The sequence below is a fragment of the Sus scrofa genome, chromosome 2 (genome assembly GCF_054392235.1).
Source record: "Sus scrofa isolate SSC_HxYL_T2T_F1_AM1 chromosome 2, Sscrofa_HxYL_maternal_Yorkshire_Landrace_v2.0, whole genome shotgun sequence".
Classification (NCBI taxonomy): Eukaryota; Metazoa; Chordata; class Mammalia; order Artiodactyla; family Suidae; genus Sus; species Sus scrofa.
In genome coordinates, this window is record NC_139384.1 from 138,734,928 (window position 1) to 138,761,087 (window position 26,160).

Sequence of the window (26,160 nt, forward strand, 5' to 3'; positions counted from 1 at the left end):
AACTCTTTTGTGGGACCAAACAGTTTATATGAAACTCTGACTTCAGAGAGGCTCAAGTTGCCTTCTTTCATTTGTTTCGTGGTGTTGGTGGGTTTAACCCTTTTTGCCTTGTCCAAACACACGGATCTCCCAGCTGCCACTGCATCATGTCAAAACCCCACAGCCCTTCCTTCCTCGTTGTCGATTACTGAAGGATTTAAACAAGATAACACTGCCTCCCATTTTGAGTTGACCTCTTTGAGTGTGAGCGTTACCTAGTTTCTTCAAATTTTATTTCAGGAGTAACTCCAGAATGATATCTTGGGAGGTTATAAAACTACTAGATAGAAGGTCTTGTGTGCCCTGACCCCAGGCTGGCTTTCCTCCATCTAAGCTCTTACTTTCCATGGATTCTCGCAGTCTTCCGAGCTCCACCACAAAGTTCTCCACATTTCATGTTTTATTTCTTTTGCACATTTCATGTTAGTCGCCGAACTAGGTATCTTCCCAAATTTTTCTTTCAGAACAAAACATAACTCTATCTCCTTTAGTCTGGCATATTTACAATACAGTATTGGGTTTTTATAAATAAAACAGAAAAGTCTTCAACATAGGCATTCACTGGATCATTTTCTTTCTTTTTTTCCTATTGGATTTTTACAAATAGAAGAGTCTTCAATACCGGCATTCAATGGATCATTTTCTTTCTCTTTCTCTTTCTTTTCATTTCTTTTATTTTCTTTCTTTTTCTTTCTTTCTGTCTGTCTGTCTCTCTTTCTTTCTCTCTCTCTCTCTTTCTTTTGCCTTTTTTAGGTCCCCACATGCAGCATATGGAAGTTCTCAGGCTAGGAGTCAAATCACAGCTGCAGCTGCTGGCCTACACCACAGCCACAGCAACATCGTATCTGAGCCACATCTGTGACCAATGCCACAGCTCAGGGCAACGCTGGAACCTTAACCCACTGAGTGACGCCAGGAATCAAACCCGCATCCTCATGGATACTAGGTGGGTTCGTTACCACTGAGCCACAATGGGAACTCCTGAACATTTTCTTTATTTTTAATGTTTGTGTAGGGAGGGAAGTGTGAAGGAGAGGGGGAAAAAAAAAAAACCAACAAAGTGTAAAATTGCAGGAACAGTGTATATTTCATGTGTTCTAAGTGAAATACATGCTTTCTGATAAATTCATACAAACTATGACCACATTAGATTTCCAGGGGAGGTCAGAAATCTACAAAGCAGCCTGAGCTTTGGCAATAAAGCTTCTCTTCTATTTTCTTTGCTTTTCAGGGCCACACCCGCAGCATATGGAGGTTCCCAGGCTAGGGGTCCAGTTGGAATGACAGATGCTGGCCTACCCCACAGCCACAGCAACAGCAGATCCTTAATCCACTGAGCGAGGCCAGGGATCGAACCACAACCTCATGGTTCCTAGTCGGATTGGTTTCTGCTGCGCCACAACAGGAACTCCTTTACTTCCACTCTTTACGGACATGAGGTTAAAATGGTGTTTTTATTAACCATGTAGTTCTGTTCGGAGTTATTCATGGCAACCTTCGCAACAGCTGATTCTTCTCCTCCCTGTTTCAATTCTTAATCCTATTCTTCATCCTCCATGTTTTTTTATTCCTTGTTGAACTTTTTTTCTTTTTTCCGAACACACCTGGGGCATGTGTAAATTACCGGGCCAGGGATCAAATCAGAGCCACAGCTACCACCTACACTACAGCTATGGCAACACCAGGTCCTTAACCCACTGCACCACAGTGGGAACTCCTTATTAAACTTTTTAAAATGGGTCTTCTCAAAATTCTGAAATAGAATTCAGTTGAGTTGTTTTTATTATTATTATTATTAACAACTGCCACACACACAAAGCAAACAGTTCACAAAACATTCTCCTTTCTTCTTGAAGGTTTTATGACGCATTATCAGTAACCAGTCTTCTACTACTAAATTTAAATGACAAATTGAGATCAACCATTCTGAAAATGCTCTTACCCCACTGATTAAGACCAGGTTGGCAGTATGAGGAATAATATTCATTTAGCCTTCTGAGTTTTCTAGGCATGCTTGGCAACCAAAGCATGTCGGCACTGGGACACCTTGCCAGCTCCAGCCACCTCTTGTCTGCTGCATTGATGACACCCGTGGCAACCTGTTGTTTCCTGTCTCACAAACAGCAAAAGGGCCTGGAGAAGGGTAGGCAGAGAATCTCCCAACACCGTGGGCTTGTCAGGAACCACATCGACTATGGCATCATCACCAGATTTCAGGCCTTTGGCCCCGAACAACAATCAGTCTTCTCCTTCAGCTCAGCAAACTTGCAAGCAATGTGAGCTGTGTGAAAACTGAGCAAAGATGTACATCCAGCACTGAGTTGGCCTGGATGGTTCAGGATAATCACCTGAATCATGAAGCCAGCAGCTTCCACTGGTGGGTCATTTTTACTGTCACTAGCCACACCACCATGACCAATATCTTTGACAGACATATTCTTGACACTGAGACCCATGACATCCCCTGGAAGAGCTTTACTCAAAGCTTCATGGTGCATTTCAATAGATTTCACTTTAGTCAACTGGAACAAAGATGACCACTGTGCCAGGATTGAGAACACTAGTTTCTACTTGGCCCACGGGGACTGTGCCAATCCTACTAATTTTCTAGATGTCCTGGAGGGGCAGGTGCAAGGTCTTGTCAGGTGGACAAGCTGGTGGCAGGATGCAACCCCAGGCTTTAAGCCGTGTGGTTCCACTGGCACTGCCATCTTTACCGGTGACTTTCCATCCCCGGAACCAAAGCATGTTAGCACTTGACCCCAGCGTGTTGTCACCATTCCAACTGGAAACTGGCCTAAATGCTCCAGTGTTGGGGTTGAGCCAATTTTCTTAATGTAGGTGCTGACTTCCTTTATGATCTCCTTGCATCACTCCTGGCCATGGAGTAGCTCGGTGGGATCCAGTTCACACCCAGTGTGTAAGCATGTTCACAGGTCTGCCCTTTCTTGTAGATTCCAGCTTTAGGTTCACCAACACCAGCAGCACCAATCAGGACAGCATAGTCAGCCTGGGATGCGCCTGAAATCATGTTTTTGAAAAAGTCTCTGTGTCTTGGGACATCAGTGATGGTCACATAATACTTGTCGTCTTGAATTTCCATAGGGAGGTACTGTTACAGCAGGCAGACAGCTAGGTATGAGCAGCGAAGGGGGGCATGGGGCCAGATGGCAGGAAACCACGCACCATGCAAACAGCGGGGTCCATGGGCAGACAAAGAAAAGCAGGAACCTCTAGACCGACAGAAAACCATACATTTTGGGGTGACAAGTGCCCTGGAGGCAGACAAAGAAAGGTGGAAAAGTGCCCTAATCTCCAGCTTCTGAATGTAACCTTGTTGCTCATTATGCCCTTACTACAATAAAATCATTATAAACTTAGTCATGCAGATAAGAAGTTCCCATCATGTACTGAGGCCATGACACAATCAAAGCTAAATAAGGACAAAAATCCCTCCCTCCTTCGGGAAGGCGGGGCTGGAATGATAGTTAAGAAAGATGACCCCCAAACCTCTCCTTTCCGGTGAATGTTCTGTCCCTGTAATTGTGGATGCCTCTTAAACCTGGCGTGCCAGAGAAATGCAGCTGCTCACTTCTCTGCCTCTCCTTAAGAGGTGTATTTCTCAAATAAATCCTCACTTTTCTTTCTCAATTTCTGTCTTGTTTCTGGATACCTTTTGTGACAAGACAAGCACCTTGCCTTTGGGAACAGTATCAATGGTGTACCAAGCTCACTTTCAGCTTTCAGTTTATCCAAGACCCAGGCCTCCTTGAAAGAGCCCTTCCCCATCTCATTCCTCTTCATGTCTGTTGATGGTTCTTTGTCAATCCCATCACCTTTGTAGATCAGATGGCCCAGCACTGGTAGACTTGTCTGAATTTACATGTCCAAGGACAACCATGTTGATACAAGTCTATTCCTTTTCTATTTTGGCTCTGCTTTAGTGGTGGTTTTCATGACACCTGTGTTTTGGCAGCAAACCCACTGCGAAAAAACTTCTTCCCTCTTTTTATTTAATTACCATTTTTCTCCTGTTGTCTTCACGGGGGCTTCCCTGTTCACATTGGTCCTTAGCCCTGAGTGAACTAAACTCTTAACAGTTTCGTGACCCTTAAACCACATCAAGAAAAGTCACAAAAGGCTCCTCAAAGGGTCAGGAAGAAATACTGCATCTATAAATTCTGCACACAGCTGAATTTTTCTGTCTCCTTCCATCATAACTTCAACCTTGAAAAGCAGTTGAAGAGGCTAATTGTTTAGGACATTTGTGAGAACCCTCCCTGAAGATTGGAGGTATGATTTTAATTTGGAGGTTTCTTGGGTGATCCCCCATCCACACCCAAGCCCCCAAGGAGATGCTTCCCCAGGTAGCCATCAGGAACCAGAAATCACAATGAAATGCCATATTCCACACGAAGCTATTTCCATGGTAGGAAAAAACTGTGCTACATGGAAAACTATGCATTGTCTGCACACAGCACACCCATTTCCTTATCTGGATTCCAGCCATCATTGTCCTTGAGCTGTTTTACAACTTGTATGGCATTGGTAACTGATAGACATGCAAATGCTTCCCTGTGTGGTAGAGGTTCAATTGATTCTCCCCCCCCCCACTCCCCCTGGAAAAAAAAAAACAGTTTTGTTCCATTTGCATTCTCATTTCAATATTCCTGATCTTTAAATGTGTCTTTTCAGAGTCTCTCGAACCAGTTACAATATCTGTCGGTTCCCTCTTTGATTAACGAATAGAATCAAATCTTGAACATGTACTCATTTTTACATCTGCATGAGGGTCACGATTTTACCTTTCTTTGAAAATTATCTTTTAACACCATTTCTCCCCAGTCTTTTCTCATCATTCTTGGCCCACCTCTGATGGTTTTCATGTATAGATGGGGTGATTTTGATTTCTGAATTTGCCATCTGATGGGTATAAATAATTTCATAGGCATGAAAGGCCATAATATTTGGACATGGGGTATCCCAGAAAATCTGGGATGTGTGGTTGCTCAACTATTGTTTCTTCTAGATACCGCTGGGATGGGTCTTAGGTCAATCTAGTCTTTTTCACCAGGAACGAAGCCCATCAAAGCACAGAAAGAAGATTTTTTTTTTTTTTTTTTAAAGATGGCACAGATTTTGAGTAGTAACAAAATGGAGTTTGAATCCAAGTCTGGCTAATTCCACATTCCAAAGCCTTTGCTGCTACAGTAACTCTTCCTAAAGTGGGGCTGACAATATGTACCTGAGGATTATTGCAAGACTTACATCAAAGGCAGAATCTAAGAAACCCCACACCATACCTCCTTCAGAGCAGGCCCTCAGGGCTTCCCCTCAACGAATCAAATCAAATGAAAAAGCAAATGGCACCAACTCTGGTGTCTGATGGGCCAACCTGTCTCCTTAATTCATGGGCACACTTCACATGTCATTTCTCCCACACTGCTAAAGCACAGAATCAATGCTCCATAAAATGTTGGCTAGAACTGGAGGAGAACTAGCAGACAGGCAAAGGGCCCACAGCTGATTTTCAACAAGTCAGCCTGAACCAGAGAGCTTGCTGGAGCCACCGTGTTGTTTTCATCCTGAGTTGTACTCTGATCTTTCTGTGAACCATAAATTCTAAAAATAATCCAACCAGGTTTGCCCTGAATAATTTATAATCGAGAGCAATTATTGTTAACTAAATATCCTGACCTACTTTTTGCTGGAAACTCACAGTACATGCCTATGTACATAGGAGTATTATCATAAACCCTTTTGAGTGAGGGACAGCCTATTTTAGGAAATCAGTAGCTGCACTTCCGTCGGTGGCTGCTTCCTTCCTCAGCAAACCTTTCCAGGTCAGTTTCGAGGTCGGACAAATGCTGCGGGGAGGAATTAGCAGAGGCGCTCTCTAGCATAGATGCCTGAGAGCTCTTTAAACTGCATGCTAACAATAGTTTTATATACTCTGTCTTTCCCTCCCCTCCCCCCAACCCCGCAACCTGTTTCCTTTGCTGCCTGAGCTGTTTGGCCGCGTCTGAACTGCTGCCGCCGGAGCCTTTTCTGGCAGGTTGCCCAGGGAGCAGCTCTCCAGGAGTTGCCTGCTTGCGGTATAATGGGCAACATTGAAAGCTGCAAGGCGTTCGGTCGACAAGGTCAGAGTGCCTTTCATTCGTGCAATAATCAACCAGTGTAGCTCTTCCTCAGACCTGGGGAGAGAGAAGATAGAGGTCAAAAGAGCAATTACATTTCACATTGACTCCAGAAAAGGCTTGGATCACGAGACTGAAGGGCAAAAACGGATTCCAGCTTCATTCTGATCCATTCTCTTTCTGGTCATCTTTGTTATTAACGCTGGCCTGGAACCATAACAAGTGTTAGCTGGATGACGTGCAAAACGCATTTTCCGCCTCCAGATGAGATCTTTCTTCTGAGACATTTAGCACTGTCAGCATATTGCAAAAGAATGCAAATGAGCTGCAGGATCTATAACCAGAGACAGTAAGCAAAGGCCATTAATTATGTTTTTAAAAAACGTTAACCCTAGCAGACTGTATAACAAGCAATTGTGCTAATTTCAATCTGTAATCAGTCCCTACATTAGCATAACTTTATTTATTTAGCATTAAGGCAACAATTTAGAGAATATAATTTAGTTGGAAATGTCAGTAATTTTGCAGTGGCAGATTGTTGTTACAAAGTTACCTCTATTTGACCTTACAGCTGCCAGGACTAATTACTTTAATTGCATTAATTGCACTGACCATTCTGGGGTTTAGTGCGGTTGCTGTTACTCTTTAACCAGTGAACAAATCAGGCTGGCTGATTTCTCAGGAAAATGGGCCAGTGTTTTCTTCTAAATCTTTTTTGATTCTTTTCTGCATTTTGAGAGCCCAGATAACTCACAGATTATCAGTGCTCTCACTGAGATCAAGAATTTTGAGGAAAATCCTTGAAAGGAAAAAAAAGAAACAAACCAGGAGCTCCCCATGTGGCTCAGTGGTAATGAACCCATCTAGTATCCATGAGGATGCTGGTTTGATTCCCCCCCGCCCCACCGCCCCCTTGCTCAGCAGGTGAGCTTTGGTGTAGGTTTTAGACGTGCTTGGATCCTGAGTTGCTGTCTGTCATGTAGCCTGGTGGTGGCTGTATCTCCAATTTGACCCCTAGCCTGGGAACTTCCATATGTCGCACCTGCAGCCCTAAACAAACAAACAAACAAAAAACCAAACCAAAACAAACAAAGAAAGCAAAACCAAACCAAACCAAACCAGCATTTCTTAACTGAACATTACTGCTCATTGCTGACTTGATTAAAGTAGGGTCATTTTACTAACCACCAAGAAGCATTTAAGAGAGAGTTGTGATAGTGTGACAGTAAAAGTCTCTCATTTTACATTTCAGAATGAAGCCCTATCAAAAATTCTGTGCTCTTGGTTTTCATCTTATGGACTGAACACAGTTTTCCCTGAGATGTGACTCAACATAAATTGAAACACACATAGCTGTGACCTTGCTGAAGCCCTATGGGCTTACGAATTTAAAAAGCAGGTACTTGCTCTCAACAAGGAAAATGCCAGAGAGCTACTTACATCTATGAGCTGCAATGAAGAACTCTTAGAATTTACAATTCTTACACATGAAATTGTGGAGTCTGTAGTTCCTGCAGTAGGTCAGCTGGTTATGAAGCTGGCTAGTATCCATGAGGATGTGGGATCAATCCCAGGCCTTGCTTAGTGGGTTAAGGATCCAGCATTGCCCTGAGCTGTGGTGTAGCTTATAGATTTGGCTGGGATCCTGCATTGCTGTGGCTGTGCTGTAGGCTGACAGGCACAGCTCCAGGTGAACCCCTAGCCTGGGAATGTCCACATGCCATAGATGTGGCCCTAAAAAGCAATACAAAAAAGAAACTGAAGTCTGAAAGTCAGAAAGACCAGTTGTCATCCAATGTTTCTACCCACTCAAGGCAGGTATCGGCTCCTCCTGGATTCTTCCAATGATCATCTAATCTCTGGCTAAACATAGCAGGTTATATTTTCAGATAACTCAATCACTTTGTTCAACAACTTGGATTCCTAGAAGATTCTATTGAATAATGATACATACCTATCTGTCTTGTAATAAGAACAGGTGACATGTTTGAGTGATGGCTATGTTCCAGGTGCTGTTTTTTTGTTTTTGTTTTTTTTTTTGGTCTTTTTAGTGCCAGCACCTACGCACAGCAACTCTAGATCCGAGCTCCATCTGTAACCTACACCACAGCCCATGGCAATGCCGGATCCTTAACTCACGGATCAAGGTCATAGATCAAACCTGAGTCCTGATGGGTACTAGTCAGTTTTGTTACCACTGAGCCAAAATGGGAACTTACTCCAGGCCCTGTTTTAGCCACTTGACGTGTATTTATTCATTTAGTCCTCCCTACAGTCCTATGAAAAACACAGTATTGTTGTTGCTGGTAAACATAGGAGGTTATGTAATTCATGGCAGAGTGAGTATTCAAATCCAGATTATTTGGGTTTTGAGCTTCAGAGCTTGGCCCTGAGGCTAGATCGGCTCAGAATTAGATGAAATTCTTCCTCCAGGGCTCCAGAGAATGGACATAACAGCTACGGTCCTAGATCCGTGACCCTGGCTAGTTACATCTCTGGTTCCTCACCTGACAGAGTTTCAGTTTGGCAAGATTTCTCTTTCAAGTGAGGCACCCAGATCTGATTAAAGTTTTAGCACTCCCAGGGTGAGCAGTCCTTCTTCAGGCGAAGTTTTACTCATCGGCAAGCTCTCAGCCCATATATTACATCCTTGGGGAAGCTCTCCTTGATTTCTCGCTGCCTTAGGAAGCCTTATTAGAAACTCTTGTGGGACCGTGAAGCCTTCATTATTAGCATTAACACTCTGCAATTCAATAATTAATGACCCAGATATCCCACCTTTAATAGGGAAAGGAAGAGAAGCACTGTCCATTTTTAACAGTTTTACTGTTAAATATCCAATCTCACACAAAAGCACGAGGAAATTCACAAAACTCCTGATTCTGTTACATTTAAGTTATATTTTCCAATAACATGCTGTCCACAGGATGAGGTACACGAACGGCTCTTTTCTTTCTTTCTTTCTTTCTTTCTTTCTTTCTTTCTTTCTTTCTCTCTCTCTCTCTTTCTTTTTTTCTCTCTCTTTCTTTTTTTCTTTCTCTTTCTTTCTTTCTTTCTTTCTTTCTCTTTCTTCCTTTTTTCCTGCCTGCCTGCCTTCCTTCCTTCCTTCCTTCCTTTCTTTTCCCAATTTATCCCCAGCTCCTCAGCAACTGTCAAGCCGTCATTCTGGACTTTCTGATAGATAATAAGCTCTTTGGACCTAGACATTGGCCCTTTGGCCATGTCCTCTTTATTTTATTCATTTTCGGCTGTGCCTGCAGCAGGTGGAAGTTCCCAGGACAGGGATCAAACCAGAGCCACAGCAGCAACCTGAGCCACAGCAGTGACAAACACCAGATCCTTCACCCGCTAGGCCACCAGGGAACTCCCACATCCCCTTTATACCCATCTCTTCTCCTGAGCATAACCTGTGATTCTGGCAAATCTGGATTCTCCCCAGCTTTGCGTCTCTGTGACTGGCTGCACGAGATTGCTCCCCATCCGTGTTTTCCACCCCCACATCGCGCCTGCTTTCCGTTTTCACAGAAGAGCTGTGCAATCCCTTCCTTTTCTGGGCTCACCCCAGACGGCACATCCGCTTCTTTTCCAGAGCATCTGCAGTGGGTTCTTCCAGCAATTCCGTCTCCTCAGCCTCTCTCCCCTAGGCCTCCTTTCTCTGCCCCTCTGCTCTGCCTCCCTTGGGTCTGCATCACCCCTTGTCAGGACCGTGGCATGGTGGCCCAGCTCTGATCCTCCACACCACTGAGTTCTCCTGTGGGACATCATTCGGGGGCTCCCTGCCTGGCATTTTACACCTTTTGTTTTCAGTTCTCTGGCACGTCTGCCAGGCATCTTTCCATTTTCAGGCTGAAGGTCATTCTTGCGGTAGAGAAGACAGAGCAAAATAGGAGCTGAGGAATTCTATTTTCTCTTTGTCTTGTTAACATTACATCATAATCTCTTAGACACGTGACTAACAGCTCTTGTTCTTCCTGCTCCTTACACATTGGTAAAAGTCATTTTTGCTACCCTTTTTTCCCCTAGCCAAATTGAGCTTGTTTTTTCAGTTTATTCCTTATGATGCTATTCTTTTAAGTTTGTGCTATTGCCTTGCTTTTGTTCTTGGCTGCAAGTTCTTTGATCTTTCAAACACACTTTTAAAAAGCTGAGCTCAAAGGAGAGTTCTCTGTGCAACCATATTGATTTCTGTAGTTCTTCTTCCATATTCGGCTTATTTTTATTACGTAGTTGGAATTTCATTTTCTACTCCTTCTGGACCTATCCTATACCCTTTCAGAAAATCCTCCAGTCAAGAGACCAAGCATATATTTTCTTTGAACTTCGTGAAATTTGCTCTTCCAGAGTCTAGGATGCATGCCAGATACTGATTAACATTCCTGTCTTTTGCTCATTTGAATTCTAAGAAGCTCTCATTTTTCTCCCAAGGTTCTCAGCACTTTGTCCTAAACCTGCCCTATCTTGAAGATCAGAATCAAGTTTGGAGTAACGGTGCCCTTCACATCCAAGGTGACAATCTACATCTCTTGATCTGCTGAATTGAAGACTTCTGTCCTCAAAGGCAGAGAAACTCCCCAAGCCCCACACTGCCTAATGACGATGGGTGATCCTACCAAGCTTTGTTTCCTATGCACAGGTCATAGGAGAGAATGACAGAGGAGTAGGAGTGGTGGCAGCCTCAGGAAAGGTACCCAACCTCCGGCACTGGAGGCAAAGCCACAGGTCAATCCCTTATTTAAAGTCACTATATCTAGTCACTTGTGATGGAGCATGATGGAGGATAATGTGAGAAAAAGAATATGTGTATATGTGTATATGTGTGTGTGTGTGTGTGTGTGTGTGAGTGACTGGGTCACTTTGCTGTATAGTAGAAATTTGATAGAACACTGTAAACCCACTACAATGGAAAAAATAAAAATCATTAAAAAAATAAATAAACAAAGTCACTGAAGGTCATCATCCTTTGTCCAGAACTATTCCTCCGAAGGTGCAGAGCAGAGGTGGTAAAGCAGAGGAGGTAAGGGAACCAACATGGGGTAAATGGAAAAGGTAGCACACAGTGGGGGGGTCGGGGAGCAACAGACTCGGAAACTCTATTGTGTGCCAGGCACTTACATTCACCTGTCATTTATTCCTCCCAATACCATGCACAATGTGGCAATTGAACCCCCTAAAAAAGCTGATGGTTTTCTCTAAGTACAGGGCCAAGGAATGCGAAATCCAGAAATGAAACCGTGAGTTGAGGATGAGAGGATAATACAACAAAACAAAGCCAGAAAATTAACAATTCAGTGCTACTATATATATTACAAAAGTAATTACCTCCTAAGGAGATATATGTACAAATCAATGCCTACTATGATACACTTTAAGAAAATATCTATTTTGTGGCACATGATTAATAATTTTGATGCACAGAACTAACATTTTCTGTCATACCCACTTTCTTGAAAAATTTCAATATTCTTCCTAGGCAGGGTTTTTTGGTTTGCTTGGGGGTTTTTTGTTTGTTTGTTTGTTTGAGTTTTAAATTTGATAGGTGAAATTTCTTGTGGAAAGAAAGAAAAAGAACTATCAGCACAGTGATAGTCAAATCATTTGTGATCCTTAAAGGAACTAGTCTTCTTGACACGTTACTGTCAGCTAAACATATAAATGTTCTTTGAAAAGTCTGCTTCTCGATGTTAATGGAAGTATTGATTTCCACCTCTGTCTTTTTTATAACATCTATTTACCATGCTACTTCCTCATCCCCATTCTGAGCTCTGTTTGCTTAAGTGTCAGTGTCAGAGGCAAGTGCCAAAACCAAGGTGACTAAGCGGGTGTCAAGCCAGCTGCAGAAACAGAGAGAAGACTTAACTAATGGCACAGGTCTTCTAAGTCAATGGACCCTGTCTCCCTTAATTTCATTATCAATTCACCACAGGGACCTGACAGAGTCAGTATGCTAAGTCAAATTCAAAAGCTCAAAAAAGAACAGGGAAGTTAAAAAAAAAAAAAAAATCCAATCTCAGAGTCAGGTAGAAACATCATAATTCAGTGAAAATCTTTAGTATTGATTTATAGCTGCAGACTCTTGTCCAATGGTTTCCTCTTTAAATTAAGAATGCTAATGATTTCCCATCCTGAAATTAATAATCCAAAAGCTGCACAAATTAAAAAAAAAAAGGCACTAACTGTTGTACTTCAACCAGAAAGTACACATAGGCGAATACCCAGCCTGTTCCCTTTGCTGTGGCAGTCTAGAGAGTCACACGCTTCCTTGGGAAGCATTCTTGTGTGTGCCTAAAGCCCATAAATTTGCAATGGAATATCCTGCTTGTTGAGGCGTCTGTCCATGCAATCCAACCGCTCTCTGATAAACAGGTTTGTTTGGGACAAAAGTTCCTGTCTAAATAGTTTGGAGACTGAATTGTGCTTGTGTGAGGGGTGACACAACAGACCCCAAGTGGAGATGAGCCAGACAGACTGGGGTCTGGGCAAGGCACTGAATCAGTTCCAGAGGAAACCCAGGCTCGCCAGGACAGCCACAGTGGCTTAGAACGGAATTGAAACCAGAAAAAGGGAAACAGTTATTTGTGGGGAACAGGAAATAGATATTAGGAGGAAACTGACACGGATAGAGTCACTTTGGTATTGAGTATTTTTACTTGCCCTATGCTGTTGTATGCACTTTTAAGGCCATGTTCAGTTATTTAAAAAATAATGTGGGATATTGAATGCATCCATGAGATCTCTTTAGAACATTTTAAGTTCCTTGATTAGAAAAAAAGAGATTCAGAAGCCTTCCCAATATTCCCTAAAAGAAAAAAAAGAGCAGTTTATATTTCTGCTAATTATCCATTTTTAGTAAGTTGCCTGTGTCAAAATGTTAGAATCCCAGGCAACTACCTCAGAATTTGTTCGGGGGGGGGTAAGTCTACTATTTTGATTGGTGCATACATCAAAGAGATTTACATTTTTAGGGAGGAGGCACACCCACAGCATGCCTAAATTCCAGGGTCAGGGATTGAACCCCCACCACAGCAGTGATTCCAGCCAATGCAGTGACAATGCAGGATCCTTAACTGTTAGGCCACCAGGGAACTCCAAGAGATTTACATTTTTAAAATGCATGCTTCCATGGCCTTCTGTTCCTATATCTGTTATGGTACCTTTCTGTTTGTATTGTAATGAGTCCCTTCTATGTTGTCTTATCCATCAGACTGAGTGCCTGGTGGGATCAGAAAGTCCCCAGGACCTGCAAGGGTCCTTAGATCAAAGGACATGCAGTAGATACTATCTGGTTATTAGCATTAAGTAATAATACAATATAACTAATTTGCTGGATAGTTGCAAGAATTAAATGAGGTAACATAGAAGTCCAGCATGGATCTGAATCACAACAGGAACTCCACGGTTAGTTCTTGACACCCTTCTTTGGACTAAAGAAAGAAAACTTTTTAATTTTTAAAGCAGTGTAGAATTCTCAATACCAAATTTCACTTAATAGGACATATGTATTCTGAACAACTTAGCTCCTAAGAATAATCATATCTGGAATATTTAGAAATTAATGGCTCAGGTGGATGGGTGCGAACAGGAAAAAATTGGGAAATAAAATTTGGCTTTCAATCAGTGCTTCATGGGGTGAATGGCCTTAGGTAAATGCTGGTCTCCCTTCTACAATCGCTTATCATTTCCTAGTACACACCTGGATCTTTTGTCCATTCTGGATGAAACCCCAGGCCCCAAGCCCAGGTGAAGACTAGGCTGCTTTAATGGTGCTGTAGGAAGTTTGTTGCCAACGACTCAGAACAATATTGCCTCAGAATGACTCACTCACTGTACTGCAGAAATTTAATGGGTGATACATCTTCTGATCTCTCCTACCCAAGAATCACCCAGTGTTTACATCTTGCCCATAGACAAGCTCTTTCCTCTAAAGCTGGGCTGTGGAGGAATAACTCCACGGGTCTTAGAAGGAGAGGAAGCCCTTGGGAAAGAAAGGGTAGTGCAGACACAGAGAAAGGGGAAGGGGCACTGTGCCTCTGAAAAAGTTGTAATCAATTGTTAAGGACAAGCCATGACTTTGGCATTCCAGGGTGAATGACTTCCCATATACGGTATACCTTGAGATTTGACAATTTATATGCCGGTTTAAAAAATATCCTGGATGAAGCAAAGGTGAAGGAGAAAGTAATTACTGTGCTACAAGAATTATGTTCTATTCTTGTGAAAATGACCATTAGGCTACACTGAACTGCTTTGTGGTTGATTTCCACCCGACCATAACTAGCCACTAAAGAGTGAACAAAGGCTGTCCTTTTCTGAAAACAATGCCTACAATGTTAATGATTTCTGAACACATCTCTCTCCATCAACCTTCTAATCTTTTTAAATGGAGAGTGAGAAGAGCTTTAACACATCCAGTTAGTGATTCTTACGTCTTGGGTTGTAATTCAAAGAGGAGCAATGCCTGTAATCACTTAGAACGGTCTTTGGAATGAACACTTACCATGAGATCTTAAACTAAACAGCATGTTCTCACTCCAGTCTCTGCCATTGAGACATATGTGTCAGTGGACTGATGGGAAGAGCACAGAGCTGACTCTACTTAAGAAAGATCCCACTGCTTACTCTTTCCAAAGGGAGCAGAGCAGCCTTCTGCAGAATTCTCCACAGACAGAAAAGCATCTGTCAACCAAACCCTCTTTCATCTACAGTTCTTCATTTTAAGAATTGGGGCATATTTGAGAGTCTGTCATCTCTGCAGAAACCAGAAAAGAAATGAGCCCAAGCACGAGAGTTAGGCATCAGCACTGCCCCCCTCACTGGCCATAGAGTTTTCATTAGTGAGGCAGTTGAGTCCATGAGGCAGTGATCCCCTCTGACTCTGAAAAATGGGCTCCAGAGTATTCAATCCAAAGCTTAATATTGGACCACAGTCATGAAAAGTTCTTAGCCCTGGCTGTGCCTTAGAAACATCAGGGGAAGGGAAACATCAGAAAGGAAGGGAAAGGAAGAGAATAGCATACGCTTGATAAAAGAAATGCAAACCATGCAAAAAAGTACACAGTGAAATGATGCTCTTTTCCATCCCAGCCTTCAGTTTTCTAGTTTCCAGCTCCCACTCTTCTGGGATTAAACACAGATGTCTGAAAACTACAATTCAAATACATGCACCCCTATGTTCCTTGCAGCACTATTCACAATAGTCAAGACATGGAAACAACCTAAATGTCCATGGACAGAGGAATGGATTAAGAAGATGTGGTACATAGACACGATGGAATATTACTAAGCCATAAAAAAGAACAAAATGATGCCATCTGCATCAACATGGATGCAACTAGAGATTCTCAGACTAAGTGAAGTTAGTAAGTTACTTGTGGAATCTGAAGTACAGCACAAAGGAACCTATATAGGAAACAGAAACAGGCTCACAGACATAGAGAACAGATTTGTAGTCACCAAGGGGGAGTGGGAAGGGAGTGGGATGGATCAGGAATTTGGGGTTAGTAGATGCAAACTATTACATTTAGAATGGATAAGCAATGAGGCCCTACTGTATACCACAGGGAATTATAAGAAAGGGAACGTGGGTCACTTTGCTATATAGCAGAAATTGGTACAACATTGTAAATCAACTATGCTTTAATAAAAAAAAAAGAAAAATACACGTACATGTCCAGTCCTCATCTCATATCTCCTGAATCATTATGTCTGGCAGATGTGTGTTTAATAAGCTGCCCAGATGATCTTATTGCTCGGTCAGATTAAGAATCACTGACCTTGACAGGGAGAAGACACTCCCAGGGCCTCCTGCTGCAGTGGGTGCATGATGATGCGATGCACAGACTTGGGAACTGCCTGAGGGAAAAGGACTTCAGAACAGGCAATCCCTTCTTGTATGTACTTGTTGGGGAGAGATTTTGTACTACTTAAGAGGCAGTATAGTAGAGTTCAAACAAAACAACACATCTATAAAGCAAACGTACTGCCTGTCCTAATCTGGCTGTGCCAGTAATTCCCCGTGTGACCCGGCCCCCGCATATGAAGAAGGGGCTCTCAGAAATTTGTCAGTTTCATCTCTCTAATCTTCTATAGGTTGGGGGCCTACCATGGACCTATTCATATTTTCTTCTTCCTGACCAATTCCAGTTTTGTTCCAGGATCTAAGCCCGTGACACAGCTCAGATTCTCCCAAATAAGCTGACCTTCACAGCACCCAGGGGAAAGCCTGGCTGGTAAAGGGCTAAGTCCTTCCCTCTTCAGAAATGGGTATGCAACCCAAATACAGTTAAGAAGATATGAAGATATATGGGTGGGATGTTTTTGAACTGTGAGAAGCCTATTTCTCTCTCCCACTAACTGTGGATGTGGCAGCTGCCATCCTATGGACTGAGCCCTGATGATGGGCTGGCACTCAGTCTGCGGAGTAGAAAGACTAAGCCCACGTCGATATATTGAACCACAGAATCCAACGGTGCTTCAGTCCTCACTCTATCTGAACTTCCTGAGAGATGAGCCAATAAATCTATTGTTTCAGCAATTTTGAGCTGAGTTTTCTGTTACCTGAAGCTGAAATCTCCCTAAGTAATCCATCTTCCTTAAAGTCTAAATCTCTCCCTCGAGGCCTTAATTCAATCTCTGCTCTCAGGTAACTTTCATTAACTTCTTGGCCATTTACCTTGTCTCTCTTTATATCTTCCTCAGCTTTATGACTCCTAGGTAACTTAGTGACTATTAATTTGCCATTTTTACCATTTCTTCTCTGTTTACTGTTGGCCCATCACAAATTAGCATTTAGGGGCATCAGAGTGTATATATATATTATATATGCAGCCCAGTTCTGTTCACAGCAAGGGAAAGCTTTACTCAGTGACAAGTGAAGAGGGACCTTACATCCAGATGCTCATCAGTTTTAGAAATTTAGGGGGTCTCTGTAAGAGCTATTTCCAACCTCCCTTTCTAGGTTTGATTAAGAAAGGGACCATTTGAATCAATGTTAAAGGAACAAGAAATAGACTATTCTCTTCATGTGCAACATCCAGCTTTTTCGTCTTTATCTTGGGAAGGCAATTTTATAGGAACTCAGGGGAAAAGAAGAGAGGAAGGAGGGAAGGACGGAAAGAAAGAGGGAGGGAGAAAAAGAAGGAAGGAAGAAAAGAAGGAAAGAATCAATTTTTTCCTAACATTATGTCCCAGGGTGCTTTCATATATAACTTTACTTAGATCTTACAACAAACCTGCGGTAGGTTTTTTTTTTTTTTTTTTTTTTTAAAGCTGAGCCTGCCACATATGGAAGTTCCCAGGCAGGGGATCAAACCACAGCCATGACAACACTGCATCCTCAACTCTATGCAACACCAGGGTAGGTTATTTTTATCTCCACTTAACATTTGGAGCAACTGAAGCTTAAAGAAATAATTTTTACAAGGTCATTCAAGCGCGCGTCCAACTTGATGCACACCAAGGACCACACAATACCAAAGCCATCTATTTTCTAAACCTTCGACATTTATTAGCCCTTTATCTATCCCTGCTGGAAGGGTTTCAGATTTTTGCAATCCCTCAGGCTGTCTCTTTGTTGAACAAGACTGTCACCTGTGCAGCCTTCTGGCATCGGGCTTTTTGGATTTCCATCTATGGGTGTTTCTCATGTTTCTTCTCAAGCCCTCTGAAGCCAGCCATGTGCTGCCCCTCTCCCATGTGACTGCTATAAAGTCAAGGTCACTGCATAAATGGCTGATAATGAGGCTGTGCTCCTGTCACGTGTGTCCCTGGCTTGTTTCCTCTGTGACAGTTTGGTGGTCTCGTGGTGACCACCACGTGACCACCATGTGTGAAATGACAGCACTGGCTACAGCCACCAACCTGGTGCTATGGATCATTGCGATTAAGTGAATCATTTTCAAATACCTCCTACGCTGTTTTGATGAGGCATATTTTCTCTTGATCTGTCCAGATCTTAGCAAAGCCTGCCACAGCGCCCAGGTACTTGCTGACAAGTCAGGCTTGGAGTCTGATGCATCATCATGAGCAGATTGAGGCTGCTGCCTTTTCAGAGTTGTGTGATAATACAGAGAGTGAGTGGAGGGGAAGAAATGTCAAAAAGCAAAGAAAAAAGAGAGGGAGGGAGGGAGGACGGGCCTGGCTGAACTGATGGAAATGCAGATGAGATTTTTACCAATTCTATGGACACAGAGATTGTGGTTGGCTTAGTGATATCAATATCAACATTTCTGAAAATGAGATTTCGATGATAATAGCTTAACAAGACCCAGAAATCCACCCAAAGATACTGCCAGTGTTCTTTGCTGTTGCCATGTGCTGATTGGTTATTCTTGCAGAAGCAACTTATTGAAGAGAAATCCTGATAATCTAGTTTCTGCCCGCTTCCCACCACCTCCTGCAATTTAAGGGGAAAGGGGGAAGGAAGGGCACAGGTTCCCACATGCCATGTGGAGTGGATCATGGATCAGGTCTTGTATGTCAGGAATTTTTCTACTTATACTTCATTTGATCATCACAAAAATCTCTTCAGAGAAGGTCCATGGAAATTATTACTTCTATTTGTTTTTACAGGAAAAGTAACTGAGCTCAGAGAATTTGAGCCGTGTTCCCTACCATCACTAGCTAAGTAGACTAAGTAGAAACATGAACGTGGTCTTATACTAGGTTCTTCAGTGCATCATCTCATTTAATTCCACAGCATTGTCATGAGGTAGGCACTACTCTCTCACAGTTCTGGAGGCCAAAAGTCCAAAACCAAGGGGTCAGCAGGATAATGCTCCCTTTACAGGCTCTAGGGGAGAGTCCTTTCTTGCCTCTTCTAGCTCCTGGTGGCTCCTGGTATTTCTTGGTTTATGGTAGCAGCTATCAAACCGCTGCCTCTGTCTTCTCATGTCCTTCTTCCCTGTATCTCTTGTGTCCTTTTCTATCCTTATCGGGACTCTCTCATTGGATTTAGGGCTCACCTTAATCCAGTAGGATCTCATTTTGATCCTTCTCTTAACTATTTCTGCAAAGGTCTTACTTCCAAATAAGATCATATTCCAAGGTTGTGGGTGGACACGAATTTTTGAAGGATACTGTTTAATCCACTGAAGCAGGTCAGGAAGTAATATGCTTAAGATCATACTTCTCTAAGGTCTCAAGATCCAACTGCAAACTATTCTTATTTAATACTAAATCTTGTTTATGAGAAGTTTAGATGCAACCTTTGGGAGCTCCCATTGTTAAGGGGTGGACTTTGCATGGGGGTCTATAGCTTATAATAGCAGGTAGAAAGGAAAGCTGGAGAAAAAATTTATTACAATTAATGTGGCTCTGTTTAGGTACCTTGTCTAACAGATATAGTAGTGTAAAAATGATAAAAGCCACATGAACATTTTTTTTTTGAACAATAAAAGCAAAAGAAACTTGTCTTAAGGGCTTTGTTGGGATAGTGGTTGTTTGTTTTTCCTTAAGACAGGGGTTGATGTACTGAGAGAAAGTCACATTGGACAAAAAATGGTATGAAGAGTGAGAAGATGGAACGACAAGGATGACAATGACGACATACTGTGATAACAGAGCGCTTAATGTTGGGGCCATGAAGACAAAGGCATCCAGGAGTTTATAGGCTTATGAAGTGAGAGTAAGAGATTTTAAGTGAATTAATTAAAACTGCATGTGTGGATATTCTTACATGTTTAATAAGGATGTCAGTAAAGATGATGAATTACATTTTTGGGGAGTGCTTCTTTAGTTGAGATACATCTGCAAAAATGGCCCAAGTCTTAGTCATGGATTTTTAAATATTACACAAAGATTATATAGACATGAGTGAAAAATTCTGGACATTGTGCTGGATGGAACCTTTATATATTTTAAGTATTATCCAAATCTTGTGAGGAAAAGCATGATTCAAATACTACAAGGTGAGAAGATCAAGGCAAGGTCAGAAATGGGGGAAGGGTCGGGCACCCCACTAATCTAGCCAATGAAAAGCACTGACAAGAAATCTGATAAACATGGAAATCAGACTGACAGTGGAGAATTAAGTCTAAAATTCAAAAGCAGTCTTTAGATTCTCTTGTAAAACATGTGTTTCTTTGACTTCCTCATAAACTTTGTTGTGTTGATAAGCTGTAACATTTTTAGTACAGAATCATTATGCGCTGCATTTGGAGAATCCATCGTTAGGCAAGTCACTGAAATCTAATGAAATGAACATTAATACATGTCTTTCAAAAGAGGAGGATGGGGGCTTATGTCTGTGTCTGCTTGTGAGGCTAAGAGGGAAAATGTGTTTTTTTCCTTAAGACTGTCACTTCAACAAAGGAGAAAACAGAATATCAATTAGAAGTCTGATTTCATCTAAGTAGCATGAAGTAGGAGAATTCATTCTGTCCCCTTCACATTTGTACCATAGCCCGGGTTGTGCCCAGTCATTTGCTGGAGACCTTTGTGTGTCCTGAAATGTTCTTAGTGTTTTGAGAATGGTGCTGAATTGTTTTCCTTGCGACAGATCTAACAAGTGAAAAATGGAGGGCTTTTTGTTTTGTTTTGTTTCATTTTCAGACACAATCTTGGCAGAATGTTTAAAAGAAAGATAAACAAAATGTCAGGAACACTTAGAAAAGAACACTAAAACAGAGAGGCAAGGGGCGGCAGGAAACAGAATGAATGGATATTGTCATACAGACGGCGGCCACTGCTAGAGCAGCCGATACAGGGATACCAAGTTTTCTCTTACGTGACGACTGACAGGGAACTCATTCCACATAGCCCTGAGAGGGCACAAGTGGACAGGAAATGCCTCCCCTTTCCTTCTCTGCCACATGGGCTAAGTCATAAAGTCCTTTTTGGGACAACAGAGTCATCCATTTGTGGAAGGGCTAAGAGTGTAAGTGGGAGAATAAATGCTTAGCTTCCCAAATTACCTTGTTCCCTGGGAGGCGTCATCAAAACCTAAAAGAATCTGTATGGATGCTCTGAAATCTGCCTGTTCTAAGCACCCACAGATGTTTTCTCTTGGCACAGATAATAAGGCTCTAGGATTAAATGTTACCATTTAATAATTAATACCATTCAAACTCCCCCTTCCTTCTGTTGAAAGTTGGCACTATGGCATAACTGCTGATGTGCTGACATCCCGGAACACCCAGCATGCTGGTTTCCATGCTATTGTAACATTATATTCAGGATAAAAGTACTTTAATTTCCCAAGATGTAGTTATTGTAGTTTTCATAAACTGGGGCCATATGTTGGAATCTGCTCATATACCTGCAGTTAGTTACACTTATATATAAAAATTGGCAAATGGTTTCTTTCAAAGAAATTAAGAATATGGATTCTCTAACATTCTCCTGAATATTTTAATTGTGAAATCCCTATGCTTCTACCATACCTATAAGAGCAAACCAATCAGAGAATTATATGATAATGCTTATTTCTGAATTTGAAATAATCTTCCTCTGCCTTTAAATCACATCACACATCTAGAAAACGGTAATGTTTGAGAAATCTGAGAGGTATCCAGACAAATCTTTGCATTTTTTCCCAACTTCTAATTCTGAAATTATGTCAACATGAAACACTAAAAAAAAAAAAATTGGAACCATATCTGAACTGGCTTCATAAACTCTTTTGAAACATGCTGAATCTTCTGTTTTTTCTCCAAAAGCATTACCTGAAGTAAAGACATCCTTCTGTATATAGCCAACATTTACATTAAAGGTTCTACCCTACTCCCTATGGAAACATAAAGTAACAGATAACGTTTGTTGTATAACTAACAAGGTCACAGGCTGTTTAGCTGCGGGAGCAAACTCGATTAAGACCATGATAATCTTTTGAAAGATGGTAATTTATCTCCATTTGAAGGGCATTATCAGTTCTTCAGCTATCAGAGAGCAAGGTTAACAAATATTCAGTGATGAATTTCTGAAAGCTGTCGTCAGATTGTGTTCTCTTAAACTCTTCTAAAGGGCTGTCAAAAGGCAGTGAAATAAAAATTGTCAAATTTGTACACAGACTTACTTAATGGCTGTTATCTGAGAAAGAGGTTTATGATTCATAACCATAAGTCACTACCTTTACTTAAGCAATTTCTCGTTGGCTTTCGATTGAAGACAAGCTGTTCCCATTGCTCACGTGGGAGAGATTACCACAAAAGGCCCTTGTTTACTTAAAATCAGAAGCTATGAGACACAAAATCCACCCAGAGGGGATGTGTACTTTCAAAATAGTTTCATACTTTCGCTAAGGGTCAGCATTACTGACAGTCTTCTTACTAAATGTATTTGAGTTTAAATGTGGATTTAGGGGCCTATAAACGGCCTTGAATATTTCAGGTGGGGTTTGTTACCAATTTTTAAGAAGGATGGGAGGGAGGAACTAAAATAATTGAGCCTCTTCTATGTGCTACAAGCTCTGCTTGGTAAACAGGTTATTCTCATTAAATTTGCCCACCAACCCCACAAGCTGTGTTCTATTTACATCTTACAAATGAACACATCGAAGCATGGAAAAAAAAAGTACACAGCATTGATTCACAGTGAGTCATTGGGAACTGAATCGGAGAAAATTCAGCAAAAGGTCATATCTTTCCACAACTATCCATACCTGCTATTCCTTGTCAAATATTTTGCATAATTTCTGCCTGCTATTTTGCTCAAGTGATTCCCCCCCCTCCTTATGCTGGGGCCAGTTTCTTTTCGGTGGAGTATTGCTCTGATGTAGACATGGAATAGGCCTGAAAACTCTCAATAATATGCAGTAACATGGCCTCATTTAGTTTCAAGGAGGGGGAAGTGAGAAGGGCCAGGCAGAGAGGAAGAGAAACTGATAGGCCCTTCCCTGTGTTCTCAGATATTTCAAATACCTGGACCTACTATAACAGAAAAGAACAAACCAGATCTAATCCTTTAGCTCTAACACTTGTGCTCTGTTGCCTGTGCTTAGTCAAGCTAGCTCTTTACCTTTGTAAAAATAATGTTGCCCATAGGCTGAAATATATAGGATAGCCTATTCTCAAGGCTATGACCTTTAAAGATAGTAACACTTTTCCATTCATATACAGATAAAAAGTTGCAGAACAGACAATAACGATTGTCTTATTGGAGGTTTATAGGAACATTGTGACCAGGCCTACTTGGACAGCTGCAAGAACAAAGGATTCCAACACCAAGAAAGTTACACCAACCAGTCATACCCCATCCCCCTTTAGCCTAAAAGAAGCCTGAATTCTAATTTGGTAAGATGGGTCTTGGGGACACTAGCGCATCATCTTCTGGCCCTGTTTGCTTTCTGAATAAAGTCACCACTTGCCTGAACAACTCATTTCTCAATTTATTGACGTGTTGTGTGGTAAGCATTGTGGGCTTGGATTCAGTAGCACGACTAGCTTTCAAAAACTACTTTATGAAACTTAGCTTCTTGATAGTGCTAATAATGAAAGAAGAGGGGTTCAACAAAGACAGTGCAAGTGAAATCCAACTCAGTTTTCTATACAAGAGCTTTGTGAGCACATGCTGTATTTTTCACAGTGTTTTAGCTGTTCATAGACTCTACCACATAATTACGTCCAATCCTCTCAATGGAGGAGTGAGACCAGGAGTCCTTGCTTTTTTGATGGTCTTGGTATAATTTTTTTTTTTTTTTTTTTTTTTTTTGTCTTTTTTGTCTTTTGTCTTTTTGTTGTTGTTGTTGCTATTTCTTGGGCCGCTCCCACGGCATATGGAGGTTCCCAGGCTAGGGGTCTAATCGGAGCTGTAGCCACCGGCCTACACCAGAGCCACAGCAATGCAGGATCCGAGCCACGTCTGCAACCTACACCACAGCTCACGGCAACGCCGGATCGTTAACCCACTGAGCAAGGGCAGGGATCGAACCCTCAACCTCATGGTTCCTAGTCGGATTCGTTAACCACTGCGCCACGGAGGGAACTCCCGGTATAATTTTTAAAAATGAAAAATTGCCAAAACAGGCTTAAAAACTTTAAAGAATATTTAGAAATGAACACTGAACACATTTCATGCTTCTATCTTCAAAATATTAAATCAGATCCTATCTGTGCAATTCATTGGGATTAAAAACCTTTTCACTCACAGGTCTAGTACTATGATGTAAGCTTAAAGGAGTGTGATGGTAGTAGTGAGACAACTGTATGCATCTGTCAAAATTTATCAAATGTACACTTAAAAATGGTGATTTTTTTAAAGTATAAAAACCACCTCAATAACCCTGACTTTAAGAAAGATTGGTATCATGTCAGTATATTCCCAGGACTATATAAACTTATTGGAAGATATTGTTTGTTTTTTTCGTCTTTTTCTAGGGCCACATCCAAGGCATATGGAGGTTTGCAGGCTAGGGGTCCAATCAGAGCTGTAGCCGATGGCCTACACCATAGCCACAGGAACACCAGATCTGAGCTGAGTCTGCAACCTGCACCACAGCTCATGGCAATGCTGGATCCTTAACCCACTGAGCAAGGTCAAGGACTGAACCTGCAACCTCATCGTTCCTAGGCAGATTCGTTAACCACCCAGCCACGAAGGGAACTCCCTGAAGATACTGTTAAAAGCTTGTTTGAGTCCTTTGAAGAATGTCAAGTACAGGAGGGGTCTGATTGTTTCCCTGAAACACAATGAGTGGGGGGACTCAGCTGGCTGATTCGAGATAGAAACCCTGTGCCTAGTTGAGTACTAGGTACGTGTCCAGGAATCATTTGTACCTACTGACTAGTCTACAAGGGCACAGCCCTAGGTGGCCCTGTTAACTTGACATTGTTCTTGAGCCAGAAGCACCCTATAAACCTGTCTGTTTTTCAGGGTCCTCAAGATCTTTATAGGTATTTGTGGCACTGGTCATGTGCTGCTCAGTACCAGGACCTGACCTTGATTCGATCTTCTGGACAGTTTCGATACTCTTTCATCTTGAGAGTGGTTACAGAGATGTTCTAGAAGCCCATCTTCCCCGTGGCTGAGAACTGGGACATAACTTTCACCAAATACAAAGTCGTGTGTGCCGTGAGCCTAGTCTGGAAAAAAATGGGGAGCAAAGTTTATCTACATGCAAAAGCATGTTTGTTCAAGTATTGTGACTCCCCCTTAGTGATGGGTAACTGCTTTTGGGATTCATTTGGTTTTACTTGCAGAGACATAATTTTAGAGTTCATTATTCCTCAAAATAAAGTTCAGCTTACAACAACAATGAAAAAAATCTTACTATACCTGAAGTCAAAGTTTTGACAAAGGTAGATAAATCTCCTCTGGACAAGAGAAGTATTTATAGTGTCTCCTTCCCAATTGTTTCTATTCCTAATTATGAATTTATATTACTATATGAAATTCATTTAAAAACAGTGTCATAAAACTAACAAAATATCACAAACATTATGGATTTCTCCAGCTATTTATATTTTAGTAAGTAGACAGAACAATATTTAAAAACTGTTTTTCCTTTTTCCTTTTTTTGGCTTCCCCATGGCACATAGAGTTCCCAGGCCAGGGATCAGATCTGAGCTGCAGTTGTGACCTACACTGCAGGTGAAGCAATGTGGGATCCTTTAATCGACTGTGCCGAACCAGGGATAGAACCTGCATCCTGGTGCTGCAGAGACACTGCTGATCCCATTGTGCCATTGTGGGAAATCCAGGTGTAACAATATTATAACTAAAATCTCTGTACTATTTACATAAATACACATCAGTTAAGCCATATCATCACATTTTTTTTCCAGGAAATTGGCCAAAGTCTGTTTTCATCAGTCAACTCAAATTATGGGGGGATACTGCTTTCTTCTATAAAATTTAGCCAGCCTTAGACATACTTTCATAAATCTTAATTGCCCATCAAATTTCTAAAATTCTCTCAAGTCTCAACTCACTGATTTTGGCACTTTATCTCTGGGAAATACGTCCTGCTCTTTTTCTCTATCAGAGAGATATCTGCTCTGAATTTTTTCTTTTCAGCCCAAGGCATGATGATGATGTTGGCCTGAACCAACTC

General features: G+C 41.7%; 1 protein-coding gene, 1 long non-coding RNA gene and 1 pseudogene across 2 annotated transcripts in view; all 3 read right to left on the bottom strand.

Moving 5' to 3' along the window:
* LOC146405722 (uncharacterized) overlaps positions 1-6,196 on the bottom strand; it is a 33,587-nt gene extending 27,391 nt beyond the window's left edge. Inside the window, exon 1 of the mRNA XM_085014434.1 lies at positions 6,027-6,196. Within this exon, the coding sequence (XP_084870560.1) occupies positions 6,027-6,196 (170 nt within the window). The remainder of the gene's footprint in view (positions 1-6,026) is intronic.
* Positions 1,915-5,942, bottom strand: LOC100512950 (elongation factor 1-alpha 1 pseudogene; annotated as a pseudogene).
* The window catches only part of LOC102158243 (uncharacterized), a 1,270,494-nt gene continuing 1,249,478 nt past the window's right edge, over positions 5,145-26,160 (bottom strand). Inside the window, exon 9 of the long non-coding RNA XR_014838686.1 lies at positions 5,145-6,233. This is a non-coding gene — a long non-coding RNA (uncharacterized LOC102158243). The remainder of the gene's footprint in view (positions 6,234-26,160) is intronic.